The 17,450-nt window shown below is 44.4% G+C and overlaps 1 protein-coding gene across 2 annotated transcripts in view; it reads left to right on the plus strand.

Moving 5' to 3' along the window:
- The window catches only part of LOC126237070 (myrosinase 1-like), a 227,900-nt gene that overhangs the window by 68,001 nt on the left and 142,449 nt on the right, over nucleotides 1-17,450 (plus strand). For both annotated transcript variants that reach the window (XM_049946869.1, XM_049946876.1), the window contains one exon: nucleotides 6,202-6,335. In XM_049946869.1, coding sequence (XP_049802826.1) covers nucleotides 6,202-6,335 — 134 coding nt within the window. The remainder of the gene's footprint in view (nucleotides 1-6,201; nucleotides 6,336-17,450) is intronic.

A 17,450-nucleotide genomic window follows, 5' to 3' on the forward strand; every position in this document is an offset into this window, starting at 1 on the left:
TATAGTGGGCATGCGGGAGGCCGGGTGGACGTACCGCCGAATTGCTCAACACGTGGGGCGTGAGGTCTCCACAGTACATCGATGTTGTCGCCAGTGGTCGGCGGAAGGTGCACGTGCCCGTCGACCTGGGACCGGACCGCAGCGACGCACGGATGCACGCCAAGACCGTAGGATCCTACGCAGTGCCGTAGGGGACCGCACCGCCACTTCCCAGCAAATTAGGGACACTGTTGCTCCTGGGGTATCGGCGAGGACCATTCGCAACCGTCTCCATGAAGCTGGGCTACGGTCCCGCACACCGTTAGGCCGTCTTCCGCTCACGACCCAACATCGTGCAGCCCGCCTCCAGTGGTGTCGCGACAGGCGTGAATGGAGGGACGAATGGAGACGTGTCGTCTTCAGCGATGAGAGTCGCTTCTGCCTTGGTGCCAATGATGGTCATATGCGTGTTTGGCGCCGTGCAGGTGAGCGCCACAATCAGGACTGCATACGACCGAGGCACACAGGGCCAACACCCGGCATCATGGTGTGGGGAGCGATCTCCTACACTGGCCGTACACCACTGGTGATCGTCGAGGGGACACTGAATAGTGCACGGTACATCCAAACCGTCATCGAACCCATCGTTCTACCATTCCTAGACCGGCAAGGGAACTTGCTGTTCCAACAGGACAATGCACGTCCGCATGTATCCCGTGCCACCCAACGTGCTCTAGAAGGTGTAAGTCAACTACCCTGGCCAGCAAGATCTCCGGATCTGTCCCCCATTGAGCATGTTTGGGACTGGATGAAGCGTCGTCTCACGCGGTCTGCACGTCCAGCACGAACGCTGGTCCAACTGAGGCGCCAGGTGGAAATGGCATGGCAAGCCGTTCCACAGGACTACATCCAGCATCTCTACGATCGTCTCCATGGGAGAATAGCAGCCTGCATTGCTGCGAAAGGTGGATATACACTGTACTAGTGCCGACATTGTGCATGCTCTGTTGCCTGTGTCTATGTGCCTGTGGTTCTGTCAGTGTGATCATGTGATGTATCTGACCCCAGGAATGTGTCAATAAAGTTTCCCCTTCCTGGGACAATGAATTCACGGTGTTCTTATTTCCATTTCCAGGAGTGTATTTACCGTTGAGTATCTAGTTTTATAGGAATGATGTTCGGAGTATGCGCTGCAGGTTTGCCGGTGGGCGCCGGTGCTGGTACGGCTAAGTAAGGCCGAAACAGAAGCATCAGTGAGCATTTTGCAGACAGTCGAAATGGATCTCGACAAGGTGAGCAGTGCCTCACTCGTAAATCTGTTTTATCAAAACTGCAGCAATAGTGTATTTAGCTGTTGGATGCTTTAAAGGAATACGGAGAGGTCCTCTTTTCCCATCGGGGTTGAATAACATGATTCGGAAGTTCGTAATAACTGGCGATTTGGGAACTGCTGCTGGGAGAGGCCGACGGCCAGTTGCGCCACGAATATTGTTGAAGAAGTTGCTGTTGCCATGGCTGAGAATACTGGACGCATGGTGCGCTCTTCAAGCATTGCACAGTCTGTGCCATGACATCTGAACATTTCATGGTCCACCGTTCCAAAAGTACCGCAAACCATATTTTGAAATGTTATCCAGGCTGCCGTGAAGGCAAATGAACCTCACATTGAGCAACAATTGTAACCTGAAATGTAAACAGGGTATGCAATTTACAAAGGCTACTCACTCATGTCGAAATTAAACCGTGTTTCTTTCAGTGGTTTATTCATTATTTCTCTTCCGCATGTCCTTACAGATGTTTCCACGAAGTTTGAGCATTCATGAGCACCGCTGTGTTACTCCAGAACATTGCTAGGACCGCCATCTCTATTGCCACGTAGTCCGTATTCACTTACTGTAAGACGTATACGGAAATTAATTACACCGTCTAGTAATAACTGAAACACTGCAGAATGGAGCATAATAGACAATCGATCCACTGTTGGAGCAATACCAACGGGGTTCCAGGGTTCGTTTCTGAAACTTAGGAACAGAAAATTCGTGGTGACTCGCGCCGATTTTTAAGGAAGGCGTACAGCTTAAATGATCTAACTCCCCTATTTCAAATTCTCGAAGAGTTTTGATTAGATAACAAGACAAAAACGACTACCCAGCAAAGAGAGTTCAGAGGAGAGACGACTTACGCCTTTGAACCTAAGACGGGTGTGAGACAAATAGATAGGCCATCGCCCCCGGTCTGCAACTGTGCTTTAGATAAGGTCATCCGAGAAAGGTGGAAAGAAATGAACAGAAATGAGCTAAGGCTAGGCTACAACTACATGAATCTTACATTCGACTGTCAGCCTTTCCGAAAGATCTAGTGGTCTTTTACACTCCATAGATACAAAAGACAGCTAAAGGAAGGTATCGATTGATAGTACACATTCTGAAACATCAAGGAATCATCAGTTTAGTATTGCAGCGAAATGTGTGAGGTAAAAATTGCAAAGTGGGACAAAGAGATGAATACACTAAACAGGTTCAGATGGATGTAAGTTGCAGTAGTTATGCAGAGATAGAGACTTGCACAGAGTAGAAAGAAAAAGACCACAACAACAATAACATGTCTCGTGAAGTCTTCGCTAATTTCGATGAAGTATCTGTACTGAGTCACATTAAAAGTGGAAGCAACACCAAATAATCATTTGAGTAAAGAAATAAAGTTTCGTGAACTATTTGTGTAGGTAACATATTTAAGTGATTAACACTGCCAGATCACAGCTTAATGTAAGCACGACATAAGCAATTGCATATGTGAAATACTGGTACATTAATAACGGGTGTAGCGGCCGGACTGTTGATTACAGGCATGCAGAAATGCATGCATTGTGTTGTGACAGGGCCTGGATGTCATTTTGTGAGATGAAGTTCCATGTCTGTTGCACTTGGTCAGTCAGTATAGGGACGGTTAATGCTGTTTGTGGATGACGCTGGAGCTGTCGTCCGATGATGTTCCATATGTGCTCGACTGGAGACAGATCTGACTGTCGAGCACACCAAGGCAACATGTCGACACTCTGAACGTCGTGTTGGGTTACGACAGCCGCATGTAGGCGAGCGTTATCCTCTTGGAAAACATACCATGGAATGCTCTTCATGAGCCGGCCGGAGTGGCCGAGCAGTTCTAGGTGCTACAGTCTGTAACGCGACCGCTACGGTCGCAGGTTAGAATCCTGCCTCGGGCATGGATGTGTTTGATGTCCTTAGGTTAGTTAGGTTTAAGTAGTTCTAAGTTCTAGGGGACTGATGATTTCAGAAGTTAAGTCCCATAGTGCTCAGAGCCATTTGAACCATTTTTTTGCTCTTCATGAATGGCAGCACGACAGGTCGAATCACCAGACTGGCGCACAAACTTGCTGTCAGTGCGCTTAGGATAACCACGAAAATGCTCCAGCTGTATACGAAATCGCACCCCAGACCATAACTCAGAAGTATGTAAAGGGGGACTAGCATGCAGACAGATTGGTTGCAGGCCCTCAACTGGTCTTCTGACAAACACACAGCCGTCACTGGCAAAGAGGCAGCATCAGCTTTCATCAGAAAACAAAATATACCTCCATCCTGCCCTCCAATGAGATCTCGCGTGACCCCACTAAAGTCGCAGATGGCAGTGGTTTGGGATCAGTGGAATGCACGTTACAGGCATCTGCCTCGGAGTTGTCCTTGTAATCGATTTGTAACATCGTTGTGTAACTGTGGTGCCAACTGCTGCTCAAATTGCTGCTGCAGATGCAGTATGATGCGTCAGAGCCACACGCTGAACACTTCTCTCTCGGTAGTGCAACGTGGTGGTCCAGAGTCCGGTCTCCTTGCGACCATCCATCGGGACCACCGCTGCCTGCAATCATGCACAATGGCCATATTCATGCTAAGTCTTTCTGCAATATAGCAGAAGAAACATCCAGCTTTTCGCAGTCCTATTACACAAACCCGTTTAAACCCGGAGAGGTGCTGATAATGGTGTCTTTGTCGCCTTAAAGGCATTCTTAACTAACATCAGTTCACCATGTTCAATCTCAAAGGTAATTAATGCTCAGAACCGTTACAGCGTGTATTTAAAGAACCTGATTGGAATCCTGATAGTGGCGCTGCTAGGCCACTACCTCTTTCAGATGTAGAAACACGACTACTAGCTTTCCTTTACATAGCACAACTCCTTATTGGTTTTGCGATTTTTTTCTGTCAGTGTACTGTGAATGTAAAAGCTGTAATAAGCTACCAGTTCTAACATGAAAAACTGTTTTCATTAACTCTCAATCAGTCTAAATGGAAATCATAGTTAAAACGTTTTGTAAATGTGTAAGGCAGCAAAATAAGTGGTCAGTTTCGCATCTTACATGAGACCTTTACAAATCGCAATGAGAAGGTGAAGATGACACTTAACGTAAAACGGCAGAAAACATTTGCCTATCAATATGTAATGCAAAAAGGGATGACAGTCAATCGACGGTAATTAACACACCATTCCTATACAATGTATGTCTTTGAGTGGTAGGTAGAACAGGGAACGCGAGTAGAGTCGCTTTTAGTTTTGAAAAGCCAGCTCCACAATGACGTAGCGTAGCCATGCTGTGGGAATTAAGCCAGAAACCACTTAAAGGGGTGGCAGGAAGGAGGACAGCGACCCCAGACCAGGTGATTCAAGCTGGAGGACCACCTGTAGCGAGGTATCTGCTCAAGGGCAGAGAAGAAGCTTTGGAAAACTGCGTTTCGAAATTCCAACGGGATACGAACAAAAGCGAGTGACGCATTTTCGTCCAGAGAGTGTGACACACGGAAAGGTCAATGTACTTTAGGCTTCTAGAATGGCCACAAAACATCCGATTGGCGGAACCGCACTAGGAAGGAGAAAAATACTGAAGTTTTAACGCAGTTTGATAGAAGGGACATTGTGATTCATAGAGTGTGTTTCTACAAACTAAGAGGAACGCTCCTATTGGGCGAAAAAAGCCATGATGTGAAAAAGGAACCCAAGTGGGGGGTGGCATTTCTGCCATGAGTAGGACAAGAAAGAAATTTCAGAAGGGGACTCTTCTCTGAACTGACGTCAAGTGCAGAATGGAGCACTTAACGCTCCGTACGACGCAGAGAAGAAATTTGTGTGGACACTCCGTTCACAACGGCTGCACTCCAGCTAAAGAATCAGCTGTAGCAATGTTTAGCTCCAACTGTGGAGAAACGAACCAGCCAAATTAGTTAATTGTTCTTGCGCGAACTGAGACGGCACTATAATATGCACGCTGCTCCAACGATGCACATGTATATCGCCACATAATAAGACTAAGGCTGAGTACATGTTTTCTCGCATAACGAGAAACAAGGGAAAGTTTCTGCTGGAAAGTTCAGCAAAGACCAGTTTAGTTTTGTAGGAATTTCAGTGGGAGGGAGCGGCCTTGCAGACAGCAGCACGTCACAGCTTAAGGTAAATACCGCGTGCAGAGGCATAAAATTTGTTGGTTCACCAGCTTGTGTCCACTGTAAACTGGAGCGGCCTTGGGTAATCTTGCGCTCAAATTTGTCACTTGACTAACCATCCACCGTAGACTTCATTGTCATCCTAAATAGTACCGAACTTTGTACCAGAATCGGACGATTTTCGTAGTACTGACCAACATCATAACTTATGTGTAGTAACAATTTTGTAAAGAAACGTCTAACTAAACTTTCATATTATTGTGCTTAGGATTAATGTAAAGAAACTTCCAATTAAACTTCCATAATATTGTGTTTAGGATTAATGTGCTTTCAGAGAGTTAATACTTAACATTGTCGTGTATAAACTTATTTCACTTTTTGATGTTGACCAGATGCATTATCTGTTGCGCTGTTTTCATGTTGGCGTGTTGAAAACTGTGTGAAAAACTGTAATTTGGTGAGAAATATTGCGACATTTAACTTGTTGTTTCACCTCACACAGTTGTTTTCAATTCTCGAATAAGCAAAAAAAAAAAACTTTACGAATGAAACACAAACGAGGAGAAACGATAAAATTTTTTCTGTATGGAAACATTAATGTTTTTTGAATGTTGTGCGAAGTTATTATCACTAATGTGCAAGACGGAGCTAACGTTTTTGACCTGACTCGATAAGATATTTAGAACAATAAATTTAATACTGTGTCGTAAGATGAAGTCAGATTGAAGTTAGCGTTACAGCCGCGGAGTAAATTATCTGTAAATTGCAGGGAAAGGTGAGAACAGCTGGGACCGAATAACGCACACCCATCCAGAGCTGGTCACAGATGGTAGCAATGGTGACATCGCGTGTGATTCATACCACCGGTACAAAGAAGACGTGAAGGCCATCAAAGAGATGGGGGTTCGTATTTAACTTTACTTCTCCAATCACTTCAGAATGATGTACTGTATGTCAGAGCTAAGTAAATACGTGGGCTATTTGGAAAGTAATGTCCGATCTGGCGGAAAATGGAAACCACAGAGAAAGTCCGAAGAAGCTTTGCACAGATGTATTGGGCAGTGTCTTTAGTACGCCAGTCGATCGCGTCATATTTCTCTTTTCAGTTCTGAGAGCGCAGTGAGCACGGAAAGATGCCCAGAAAATAGTGTCTTCCACCAAGTATGAAGGCTAGGTGAGAGATTCGCCTGATGTCATGCGGCCCACATAAGATAACTGCTATCCGTGTCCTTCATGACAATTCTTGATCGCACTCAGCATGGGCAATGAAGATGCTCCTGCAGTGTTTTCGATGGGAAGTTTTTTATTATTCACAGTACAGCCTGTAGATGTGGCAATGGCCTTCCCGCAGTGCATACACCGGTTCCCGTGAGATCACCGAAGTTAAGAGCTGTTGGGCGTGGCCGGCACTTGGATGGGTGTCCATCCACCTGCCATGCGCTGTTGCCATTTTTCGGGGTGCACTCAGTCTCGTGATGCCAATTGAGGAGCTACTCGACAGAATAGTAGCGGCTCCGGTCAAAGAAAACCATCATAACGACCAGGAGAGCGGTGTGCTGACCACACGCTCCTCCTATCTGCATCCTGAACTGAGGATGACACGGCGGTCGGATGGTCCCGATGGGCCACTTGTGGCCTGAAGACGGAGTGAACAGCCTGTAGGTAGCTCCCCTGAGTTTGACGCCTGCTCATGTGAACCGCTGTCTATGGAGAGAGCGTTTTGGCACAGACAATGAACTGTAGACCAATGTAGAGAATTGGCGGAAAGCACAGGCGGCTGCCTTCTATGACGAGGGTATTAGAATGTTGGTACAACGTTACGACAAATGTCTAAGTCGGAGCGGCGACTGTGTAGGGAAGTAGCAGGAAGGTGTAGCCAACTGTTGCAAACAAAACGTTTTGCGTGGCATCTGTTCTTTCGGACTGTCCGAGAGAACAGACATCACGCATTCATATTAAACATTTTTTATTTTCACAGTGGTTTCCATTTCGTGACTGATCGGATCTTACCTTCGGAACAGCCTTCGTACATCATCGTCGTATTATTATTACTATTATTATTATCATCATTATTATTATTGTTAATCTTATAATTGTCAGCCATTCTACGTCCATTGCTGGAACGATGCCTCCTTCAGACTTGTGCATGCATTAAGTCATATGCAGGTGGTATAAAAAATGTTTTGACCGGTTTATTTGTTTGGTTTCGTACCTAAGTGTTAAAAATCTTTAATAAAATAAATAATAAATTATGTAATTTTTCATAAGAGAGCTGCTGGACGAGAATTGCGTATTCTTTAGCCTGCTACACTGACAACAATAAAAATGCACGATAAACAGGGATTTCGGTAAAAGATCCATTCGTTCTGTTACTATCCGCAACTTGGTTCCTTGTTAGAAGCATGTTCGAGTGTATGATGAAGCTTCTTTGAAATTGTGGGTAATCTTTGCTTTGAGTCTTTTGTCTGAGAGTACTCCGTGAATTTCTAAATGACCAGTTCTACAGAACTGCTTCATTTGTGATTAAGATGAGAGAGACATCATTGCTATTTTTCACGTAACGAGATAATGATTCGGAAAATGAATTAAGTGTTGAACTGCGTGATGTACGTGTTGCCCAGCCGCGAGAAACGATCTCTGGTGGCGTACTAATATGTAAGGCTGAAGAAAATGCTTTCGAGACGAGAATTTCGAGCTTCTCTTCCAGTCTAGTTTTAGGTCCGTACAATGACCACAATTGCATTCTACCTTTGTAACTGTTTTGTTTTAACACAATGCCCTTATCTTGATATGGCACACCTAACATGCTTGCCAATACTTTGTAATGTATGTCATTAGTGACTTATCGAAGCCTCACAGCCATAAAACTGCTCTGCAACTACAACTGGTATCGTATTCACTTTTATATTTATGGTATGTGTTTTTCAGATTAGTTACGCAAGATCGTAGTTAGCATGTCTTTTATTTTATTTGTTTCAAGAGATCGGAAGATTAATCATTATTAAAACAAATGTGACAAACTACTGAAATAAAAGTATAGTAGAACAATAATCAGTTGTCGCGTATATACAGCATGTCTCCATTGACATCATGTCGAGCTTTCATAAACTGCTTAAACATTATTGCATGAATATCTGCATGTTTGCATTGAAGTGCTCTTACAGACCCAACTCACAGAGACAAATAAACAACATTACTTATATTTACATTCCAGTCAAACCTAAACACCAGCCGAAAAAGAGAACACTAGCGGTTGCAGTCGGCACGAGAGATACACATTTGTAATTGTTTTCTTTCTACGTCACCTGACACAAGTATACGTTTCATTGACTTCTTCTGATTTATGGCGGCTGTAGTGAATGTCTTGGAATCGCATCTGAATCCCTGACAGGTGCGCTGTTTACTTGCCTACCTACGTGTCGCAGTCAACTCCACTTCATTTTCATTCGTCGTTATTCTGTCTTCCACAGCAGCCTGTTTCATAACCCATTTTTGTTTATTTTCTTGTCTGTCGTAGTTAATCAAACATGAACTTTTTCATTTCTCGCTGAACAAACCTAAGTTTTGAATGGTTTTTTCATTAGAAGTTCGTGTCTTACTGCCGTATGTCAAAACCGGTAATACATATTTCTCATATATATTACCGGCCAAACCCGATTTTGTCTAGGTCAAACTCGTTCATCCTGTTACCGATAGAATAAAACAGTTTAGCCTAGGTCAAATCCGGTTATCCTAGTTAGAATTTACGTGCTTTACGATAAACTGGTACGTCCTAGTCTGGACTAATTTTGCCTAGTACGAACGGGGAATCCCCGAATCATCTTTGGCTCGCCCCTCGCGGCTATCAATCGCTCTTCAAAAAAATGGTTCAAGTGGCTCTGAGCACTATGGGACTTAACATCTGAGGTCATCAGTCCCCTAGAACTTAGAACTACTTAAACCTAACTAACCTAAGGACATCACACACATCCATGCCCGAGGCAGGATTCGAACCTACGACCGTAGCAGTCGCGCGGTTCCGGACTGAAGTGCCTAGAACCGCTTGGCCACCGCGGCGGCCAATCGCTCTTCGCTCGCACTGTTCTTTGTTTTGAACGGTATTTTGCATCGACGAGTGCGCGTGTTCAGTTTCTGGCTGCGCTTAAGAGATTTTATTATAATCCTAGTGTCATTCAAATGGTTCAAATGGCTCTGAGCACTATGGGACTCAACTGCTGTGGTCATAAGTCCCCTAGAACTTAGAACTACTTAAACCTAACTAACCTAAGGACAGCACACAACACCCAGCCATCACGAGGCAGAGAAAATCCCTGACCCCGCCGGGAATCGAACCCGGGAACCCGGGCGTGGGAAGCGAGAACGCTACCGCACGACCACGAGATGCGGGCTCCTAGTGTCATTATTGTGAGGCGTTTCATCATGGATGAGCCTTCGTGTAGTAGACAAGCCAATCAAAAGCTGTGGAGAGAAAGGTTTCTGGAGGAAATTTTGCAGAGTGAAAACAAAAAGCCTTGTCATTATAATGTGTTATCAGTAGACGAATACGCGGATTTGGTTAAACAAGTAGAAGACGCGGAAAAGTCAGAAAAAAGAACATCATCACAAAAAAGAAGACTAAAACTATTTGCTGTTTTGAAAATTGGTGATGTGAAAAAACTCATTGCACGGTGTGAAGGGAATATAAAATACATTGTTCCAGCTGACGAACTTTATGATGTGATTGACACAGCTCATGTAGCTGTGGGTCATGGTGGTCGCGATAGGCTGTTAGCCGAGGCAACAAAAAAATATGCCAATATCACAAAGAAAATGATATGCCTCTATTTATCAATGTGTGATGTTTGTCAACAAAAGAAGACATAAAAGAAAAGAGGGCTAGTTTCAAAGCCAATTCTCCATTCGGAAATGAATAGCAGATGCCAAGCCGATTTCATTCATTTCTAAACACACCCAAACGGGAATTTAAAATTCATTCTAGTTTACCAAGACCATCTCACAAAATATGTTCTCCTTCGTGCGTTAACATCAAAGAGGGCTGAAGAAGTGGCTTATCATTTGAATGACATATTCCTAATTGTAGGGGTGCCGTGCATTCCTCAATCTGATAATGACAGAGAATTTGTCAATATTGTTATAAGTGAACTCGCAAAGCTTTGGTCAGAACCGAAAATTGTGCTTGGAAAACCAAGGCACAGCCAAAGTCAGGGTTCTGCTGAACGTGCCAACCAAGACATTGAAAATATGATAAGTTTTTGGTTAAAGGACAACAATTCGACCAAGTGGTGGGAAGGATTGAGGTATGTCCAATTCATGAAAAATCGAGCTTACGACTCTGGCATAAAACAATCACCTTACAAAGCATTATTCGGAATCGAACCTAGAGCAGGACTTTCCACTTCCTCGTTACCTCAAGAAATCATAAGTGATATTCAGGATGAATATGACCTAAAGAAGGCAATCGAAGATGACAGCAATACTGAACAGTACGAAGACAGTGATGATGATAACATTGTGAAAACTGAAACAAACGACATTCAAAATGCTAGAAAAATTGCGACAGAAAATTTAAAAAAACAAGCTAAAAGAATGAAAGCTTCCTCTGACAAATCCCATCCACCAGTTGACATTGGAGACAACGTAACCATACCTATTTCAGATGTAGATGAAGGGCCTCTAGAAAGTTGGCACCAAACATGGCGTACTTCAAAAACAATATTGCAGGTATGATTTTATTAAAATTTTCCATAATTTTTTGTAATAAAATATTAAAAATATTTGTTTTAAATTCTTTCTTATTTTTTAGAACTGATTTCGACGTCTGCAATTAGAAGTTTTTATATGTGGGAGATATTAACCAGGAAATTGAAATATCTTTAAGGACTGCAGCCACAAAACCTTCTGTTGGATCGGGGCAAGGCTGCGTGAAATGCAATTGCATGAAAAACTGTACAACAAACAAATGCAACTATAAGAAAAACAAAGCTCTCTGTAATTGTATGTGTCACCAAAGTAAACCTTGGAAAAATAAGTAACTAAGCAAATTGCAGATAAGTGATTTCTGTGGATGAATATGTGTAAGTTGATCTAGTGATGGATGTGAATTTACTGATTAGTTAATAAATAACTTTAATGAATCATATTTACTATTTTATTTCTATTCCTTTATTAAGTTTACTTTGAAAAGCTTATAGAAGATACAAACTAGGTGAAATTAGTTCAGACTAGGCCGTGCTAGTTTATCCTAAAGCATGTAAATTCTAACTAGGATAAACCGATTCGACCTAGGCTAAACTGTTTTATCCTATGGGTAACAGGATGAACGAGTTTGACCTAAGCGAAATCGGGTTTGACAGGTAACATATACATTACACATCTCAGAATACACTCTAAGACAAAAAACGACGCACCAGGAAGGATTATCCGAATGGGACGCAAATAGGTAGATGTAATGTAGATGTACACTCAAACAAATGATTACAGTTTCAGAAGAATTGGATGATTCATTCAAGAGAAATAGCTTCACAAATTCAGAAATCAGTATCACTTTGGAGCAGCTCTGGCTCTTATGAAAGCGGTTATTCAGCTTGTAATTACTTGTCAGAGGCTTTGGACGTTTTCCTGAAGGTTATTGTACCAAATTCTGTCCAACTGGCGCCTTAGATATCGTCAAAATCCCGAGCTGGTCGGAAAGCCGTGCCCTCAATGCTCCAAAAGCTCTCAACTGAAGAGAGATCCGGCGACCTTGATGGCTGAGCTAAGGTTTGGCAAGCACGAAGACAAGCAGTAGAAACGCTCGCCGTGTGCGGGAGGGCGTTGTCTTACTGAAATGCAAGCCCAGGATGGCTTGCCATTATGGGCAACAAGACGAGGGCGTAGAATATCGTCGACGTACCGCGGGGCTGTACGGCTGCGGCGGGTGGTAGCCAAAGGAGTTCTGGTATGAAAAGGAATAGCACCTAAGACCATCCCTCGTGGTTGTTAGGATACATGGCGGGCGACATTCAGGCTGCTATCCCACACGTCAGGGGCGTCTTCAGCCACGTCTTCGCTGCCAATCGGGGTTCAGCACTCGTCACTGACGTCTAGTCCAGTCAATAAGATTCCAGGCTGAATGTGCCCGACGCCACTGCAAGCGGGCTTGTTGGTGTACTGGGGTCATTGGTAGTCGGCGCAAGGAGAGCCCTGAGCTCAGCCCTGTTTCTGTGAGCCACCTGTTAATGTTCCCTTGGTCACCACCACTTGCACGTTGGATCGATGATAATGACGAATCCGGGGCTCTGAGCGCCTTTCTGACGATAGCTCGGTCCTCTCGTGCGTCGTCGCTGTAATCGATCGCTTCCTTCTTGAGACGCTGTGCTCGACCATTGTGCACCCATTGCTGCCAGCGTCGTCGAATAGCGAACAATGGCATCCCTCCTATTCAAATGTCGATCATTTGGCCAATTACTCCAACTGGCCTTCTTGGAGCCCAACTATACGTCCTCTCTCAAATGCTGACGCTGGCATACATTTTTCACCCTCCTGTCTGCGAGGCACAGTTGCCGTCAAACTGAGTATACGGAACGAAATTCGCAAGGACTTTAGGCTGTGCCATCGAGATGTCCCCTGTTTACTATCCTTGACAGCTTCACGATAAAATTGTGCTTCATAGGCCGCCAAAGATTACAGTTTTGTTTTTAACGTCGATACCTATGTCATAATCAATTTGTGACCAATTTGCGTAACTTCTTCATGGTGGGTCGGTTATACTTACCCTTTTTGTCTTAGGGTACTGTTTTTACTTGTTTATTTGAATTTTTCCTCTGCTCATTCACTCCTTCTCTTCATCTGACTTAAATGCAAAACCTCACTTATTGGTTAACTCCACTGTTAAATAAATCCTTCATGGGGTCTTTGTAGTTTCTGTTGTCGTTGTTGTCCTGACCTTCTGTACGAAGACTGGATTGATGTAACTCTTCACTGCAGTCTATCCTGTGGGAGTCTCTTCATCTCCGCTTAACTACCTTTTTGTCAAGTTGTGCCACAACTTTCTTTTTTCCCTAATTCGATTCAGTACTCCCTCGTCAGCTATTTCATCCACCCATCTAATTTTTAACACTGTTCTATTATTTTCTAATCTGAACTGCTGATCGTCCTCGTTTCACTTCCGTTCAAGGTTACATTCCAAATACCTCCAAAAAAGACTTCTTAACACTTACGTATTTGTTAGATGTTAAGAAATTCCTCTTTCTCAGAAATGTTGTCTTGCTGTAGCCGACCTGCATTTTATATCATCTGGGTTTCAGCCATCAGCTATTTTGCTGCCCAAATAATCAAGTTTTCTAAAACTTTTAGTGTCTCACTTTCTAATCTAAGTGTATCAGCATCACTTGCTTTAATTCAATTATATTCCATTACGCTTGTTTCACTTTTGTTGATATTCTCCTTACAACGTCTTTTCAAGATACTATCAGTTCTATTCAGGTGCTCTACCATGTCCTTTGCCATCTCTGACAGAACTTCAATGTCATCGGCAAACCACAAAGCTCATACTTCTTCTCGCTAACTTCAATTCCTTTTCCAAATTTCTCCTTGGTTTTGTTGCGGTCCGGAAGAGATGTTGTTGTTTAATGCAGCTCTCCATGCTACTCTATCCTGTGCAAGCTTCTTCATCTCCCAGTACCTACTGCAGAATACATCCTTCTGAATCTGCTGAGTGTATTCATCTCTTGGTCTCCCTCTACGATTTTTACCCTCCAAGCTGCCCTCCAATACTAAATTGGTGAACCCCTGATGCCTCAAAACATGTCCTACCAACCGAACCCTTCTTCTTGTCAAGTTGTGCCACAAACTAGTCATCTCCCCAATTGTATTCAATATCTACTCATTAGCTGTGTGATCTACCCATCTAATCTTCAGCATTCTTCTGTAGCACCACATTTTGAAAGCTTTTATTCTCTTCTTGTCCAAACTGTTTATCGTCCACGTTTCACTTTCATACATGGCTACACTCCATACAGATACTTTCAGAAACGACTTCCTGACACTTAAATCTATACTCGATGGTAACAAATTTCTCTTCTTCAGAAACGCTTTCCTTGCCATTGCCAGTCTACATTTTATATCCTCTCTACTTCAACCATCATCAGTTATTTTGCTCCCCAAATAGGACAACTCCTTTACTACATTAAGTGTCTCATTTCCCAATCTAATTCCCTCAGCATCACCCGACGTAATTCGACTGCATTCTACTATCCTCGTTTTGCTTTTGTTGATGTTCATCTTCTATCCTCCTTACAAGACACTGTCCATTCCTTTCAACTGCTCTTCCAAGTCCTTTGCTGTCTCTGACAGAATTACAATGTCATCGGCGAACCTACAAGTTTTTAATCAAAATATCCACGGGTGTACTGCCGGTCTACAGTGTCCAACGGGCACAATATTTCGGCGATCATACATGTCGCCATCATCAGGTGAACTGACGGACTGAGCTCCTGTGAACGTGCCGGCACGGAGATCCGTACACTATGGCTGCTCAGGTGGAACTGGGTTCGGTCGCGGCGGCGGCGGATTTAAATACCCTCCGCCCGCGGCGCGCTCACTCCGCCGTCCGCGCCCCGCGCCACGGTCGCGCGGTGGAACAGATTGCGACGGCGTCTGAGATGACGTCGGTGTGATGGCTCCGTCCGCCGTGGTCGTCACAACTATACATTTGCTCGATTTACTCTTGATTAACCCAATCGCTGGTTCCCAAGCCTTGCTAAGATTATAGCCACAGTCACGATTTATGAGGTCGTCATTGGTGCGAATTTCGATGGCCTCTCTAACAACGCTGTCCCAGTATCTCGACGTCTGTACCAGAATCCTTGTGCGTTCATACGCCATAGCGTGATTTTCCGACAAACAATGTTCAGCGACCGCCGACTTGCTCGGATACATCAGTCGAGTGTGCCTCTGGTGTTCACGGCATCGATCCTCGACGGTACGCATCGTCTGACCAATATACGACTTGCCACATTGACACGGAATCTGGTACACGCCGGCCTTCCTCAAACCGAGGTCATCTTTGGCGCTCCCCACCAGTGCACGAGTTTTATTCGGAGGACAAAACACCGTTCCGACCCGGTGTTTCTTCAAAATGCGGGCGATCTTTCCCGAGAGTGCGCCTGTATATGGGATAAACGCAGTGCCTACCTCCTCCCTCGTGATTTCATCCATATCCACAGGTTGTGCTGTAGTGGTTGGGCGGAGAGCACGTTGAATCTGCCACTCTGAGTACCCATTTTTTCGAAATACAGTTCTCAGATGTTCCAATTCCTGGGGTAGACTCTCTGCGTCAGAGATAGTGCGCGCCCTATGTACTAGAGTTTTAAGTACCCCATTCCTCTGTGAAGGGTGGTGGCAGCTGTCTGCGTGCAAATACAGATCAGTGTGCGTTGTCTTCCGATACACCCCATGACCTAGGGTGCCGTCAGGCCTTCTCTTGACCAAGACGTCAAGGAAAGGTAGTTTACCCTCCGTTTCAGTCTCCATAGTGAATTTGATGTTGGGGTGTATGGAGTTTAGATGCGTAAGGAAGTCAAGGAGTTTATCCATACCATGTGGCCAGATGACGAAAGTGTCGTCCACGTAACGGAAAAAGCAAGTAGGTTTCCATTCGGATGACGACAGGGCTTCCTCCGCGAAGTTCTCCATGTACAAATTCGCTACCACCGGTGAGAGTGGGCTACCCATGGCGACTCCCTCCGTCTGTTCGTAGTATTCTCCATTAAAAAGAAAATACGTGGAAGTCAAGACATGCCTAAAAAGTTCAGTGGTCTTCTAGTCAAACTTCTGACTAATCAATTCTAGTGACTCTCGCAGGGGTACCCTCGTGAACAAGGAAACGACGTCAAAACTCACCATGATATCTGACTCACCCAACGTGAAGCTATCAAGGCGTTTAACAAAATCCACGGAATTACGGATGTGATGAGGGCATTTACCCACGTAAGGACTTAATATTCCCGTCAGGTATTTGGCCAACAAATATGTAGGTGCCCTGATGTTGCTGACAATGGGGCGTAATGGTACCCCCTCTTTGTGAACCTTCGGGAGTCCATATAGTCTAGGCGGTACCGGACCTTGGGGTAACAATTTCTTAGCGTCACCCTCCGGTAATTCTGCGTCCTTGAGAAGCGACCTCGTCTTGTTGTCCACCTTCTTTGTAGGGTCAACGCTGATCTTCCGGTAGGAATCGTCATTTAGCAGGCTCTGCATCTTATCAGTGTAGTCCTTATGGGAGACAACAACTGTAGCATTGCCTTTGTCAGCCGGTAAGACAACAATTTCAGAGCGCTCTCTCAGATCACGAATGGCCGCCCTGTCTTTACTAGTGATATTTGACTTCATCGGCTTGGATTTCGTCAACGCACGACAAGTTTCACGACGTATTTCCTCAACTGATTCAGGCGGAAGTCGAGCTGCAACCTGTTCAACAGCACTAACAATTTCTGCGACCGGAGTGAACTTGGGGGTGGGAGCGAAGTTGAGATCTTTCTGCAAAACCGAGACCGCATCATCACTCAACACCATGCCACTCAAATTGATGACAGTCTTGCCCGGAACCTGCAGAGATGGTTTGTTAAGGAGACGTGAGAACTTAGCTGTTTGACGTCCCGTTGCCTTCTTATGGGCGGAATCAGCTGCAACCCAGGTGACACCATCAATTCAATCCCAGGAAAAAGAAGTGAAATTACTAGCCAGTTGCAAATGTAGTTTGAGTAATTCCTGTGAGATAAACTCAAGGCTCCGGCGGGTGAAATGCACTCTCTCACGTACCAATGCGAGGCTGGCTCTTTTCTTGATTCTCTTAGCTGCTGCAGAATCGATGTGATGCATAACCTTAGCAAAATTTGGAACAACGTTCTCGGAACGACATCTCTTTAGAAAGGAAAGAGTACTTGGCAAACGACATCTACGGTGGCGCAACTTTTCAAATTTCTTCATGCTGCGATACATCTCCTCCCCGTAAAGGTGTATGATGTGATTCTTGAGTTT

Source organism: Schistocerca nitens, chromosome 1, assembly GCF_023898315.1.
Source record: "Schistocerca nitens isolate TAMUIC-IGC-003100 chromosome 1, iqSchNite1.1, whole genome shotgun sequence".
NCBI lineage: Eukaryota > Metazoa > Arthropoda > Insecta > Orthoptera > Acrididae > Schistocerca > Schistocerca nitens.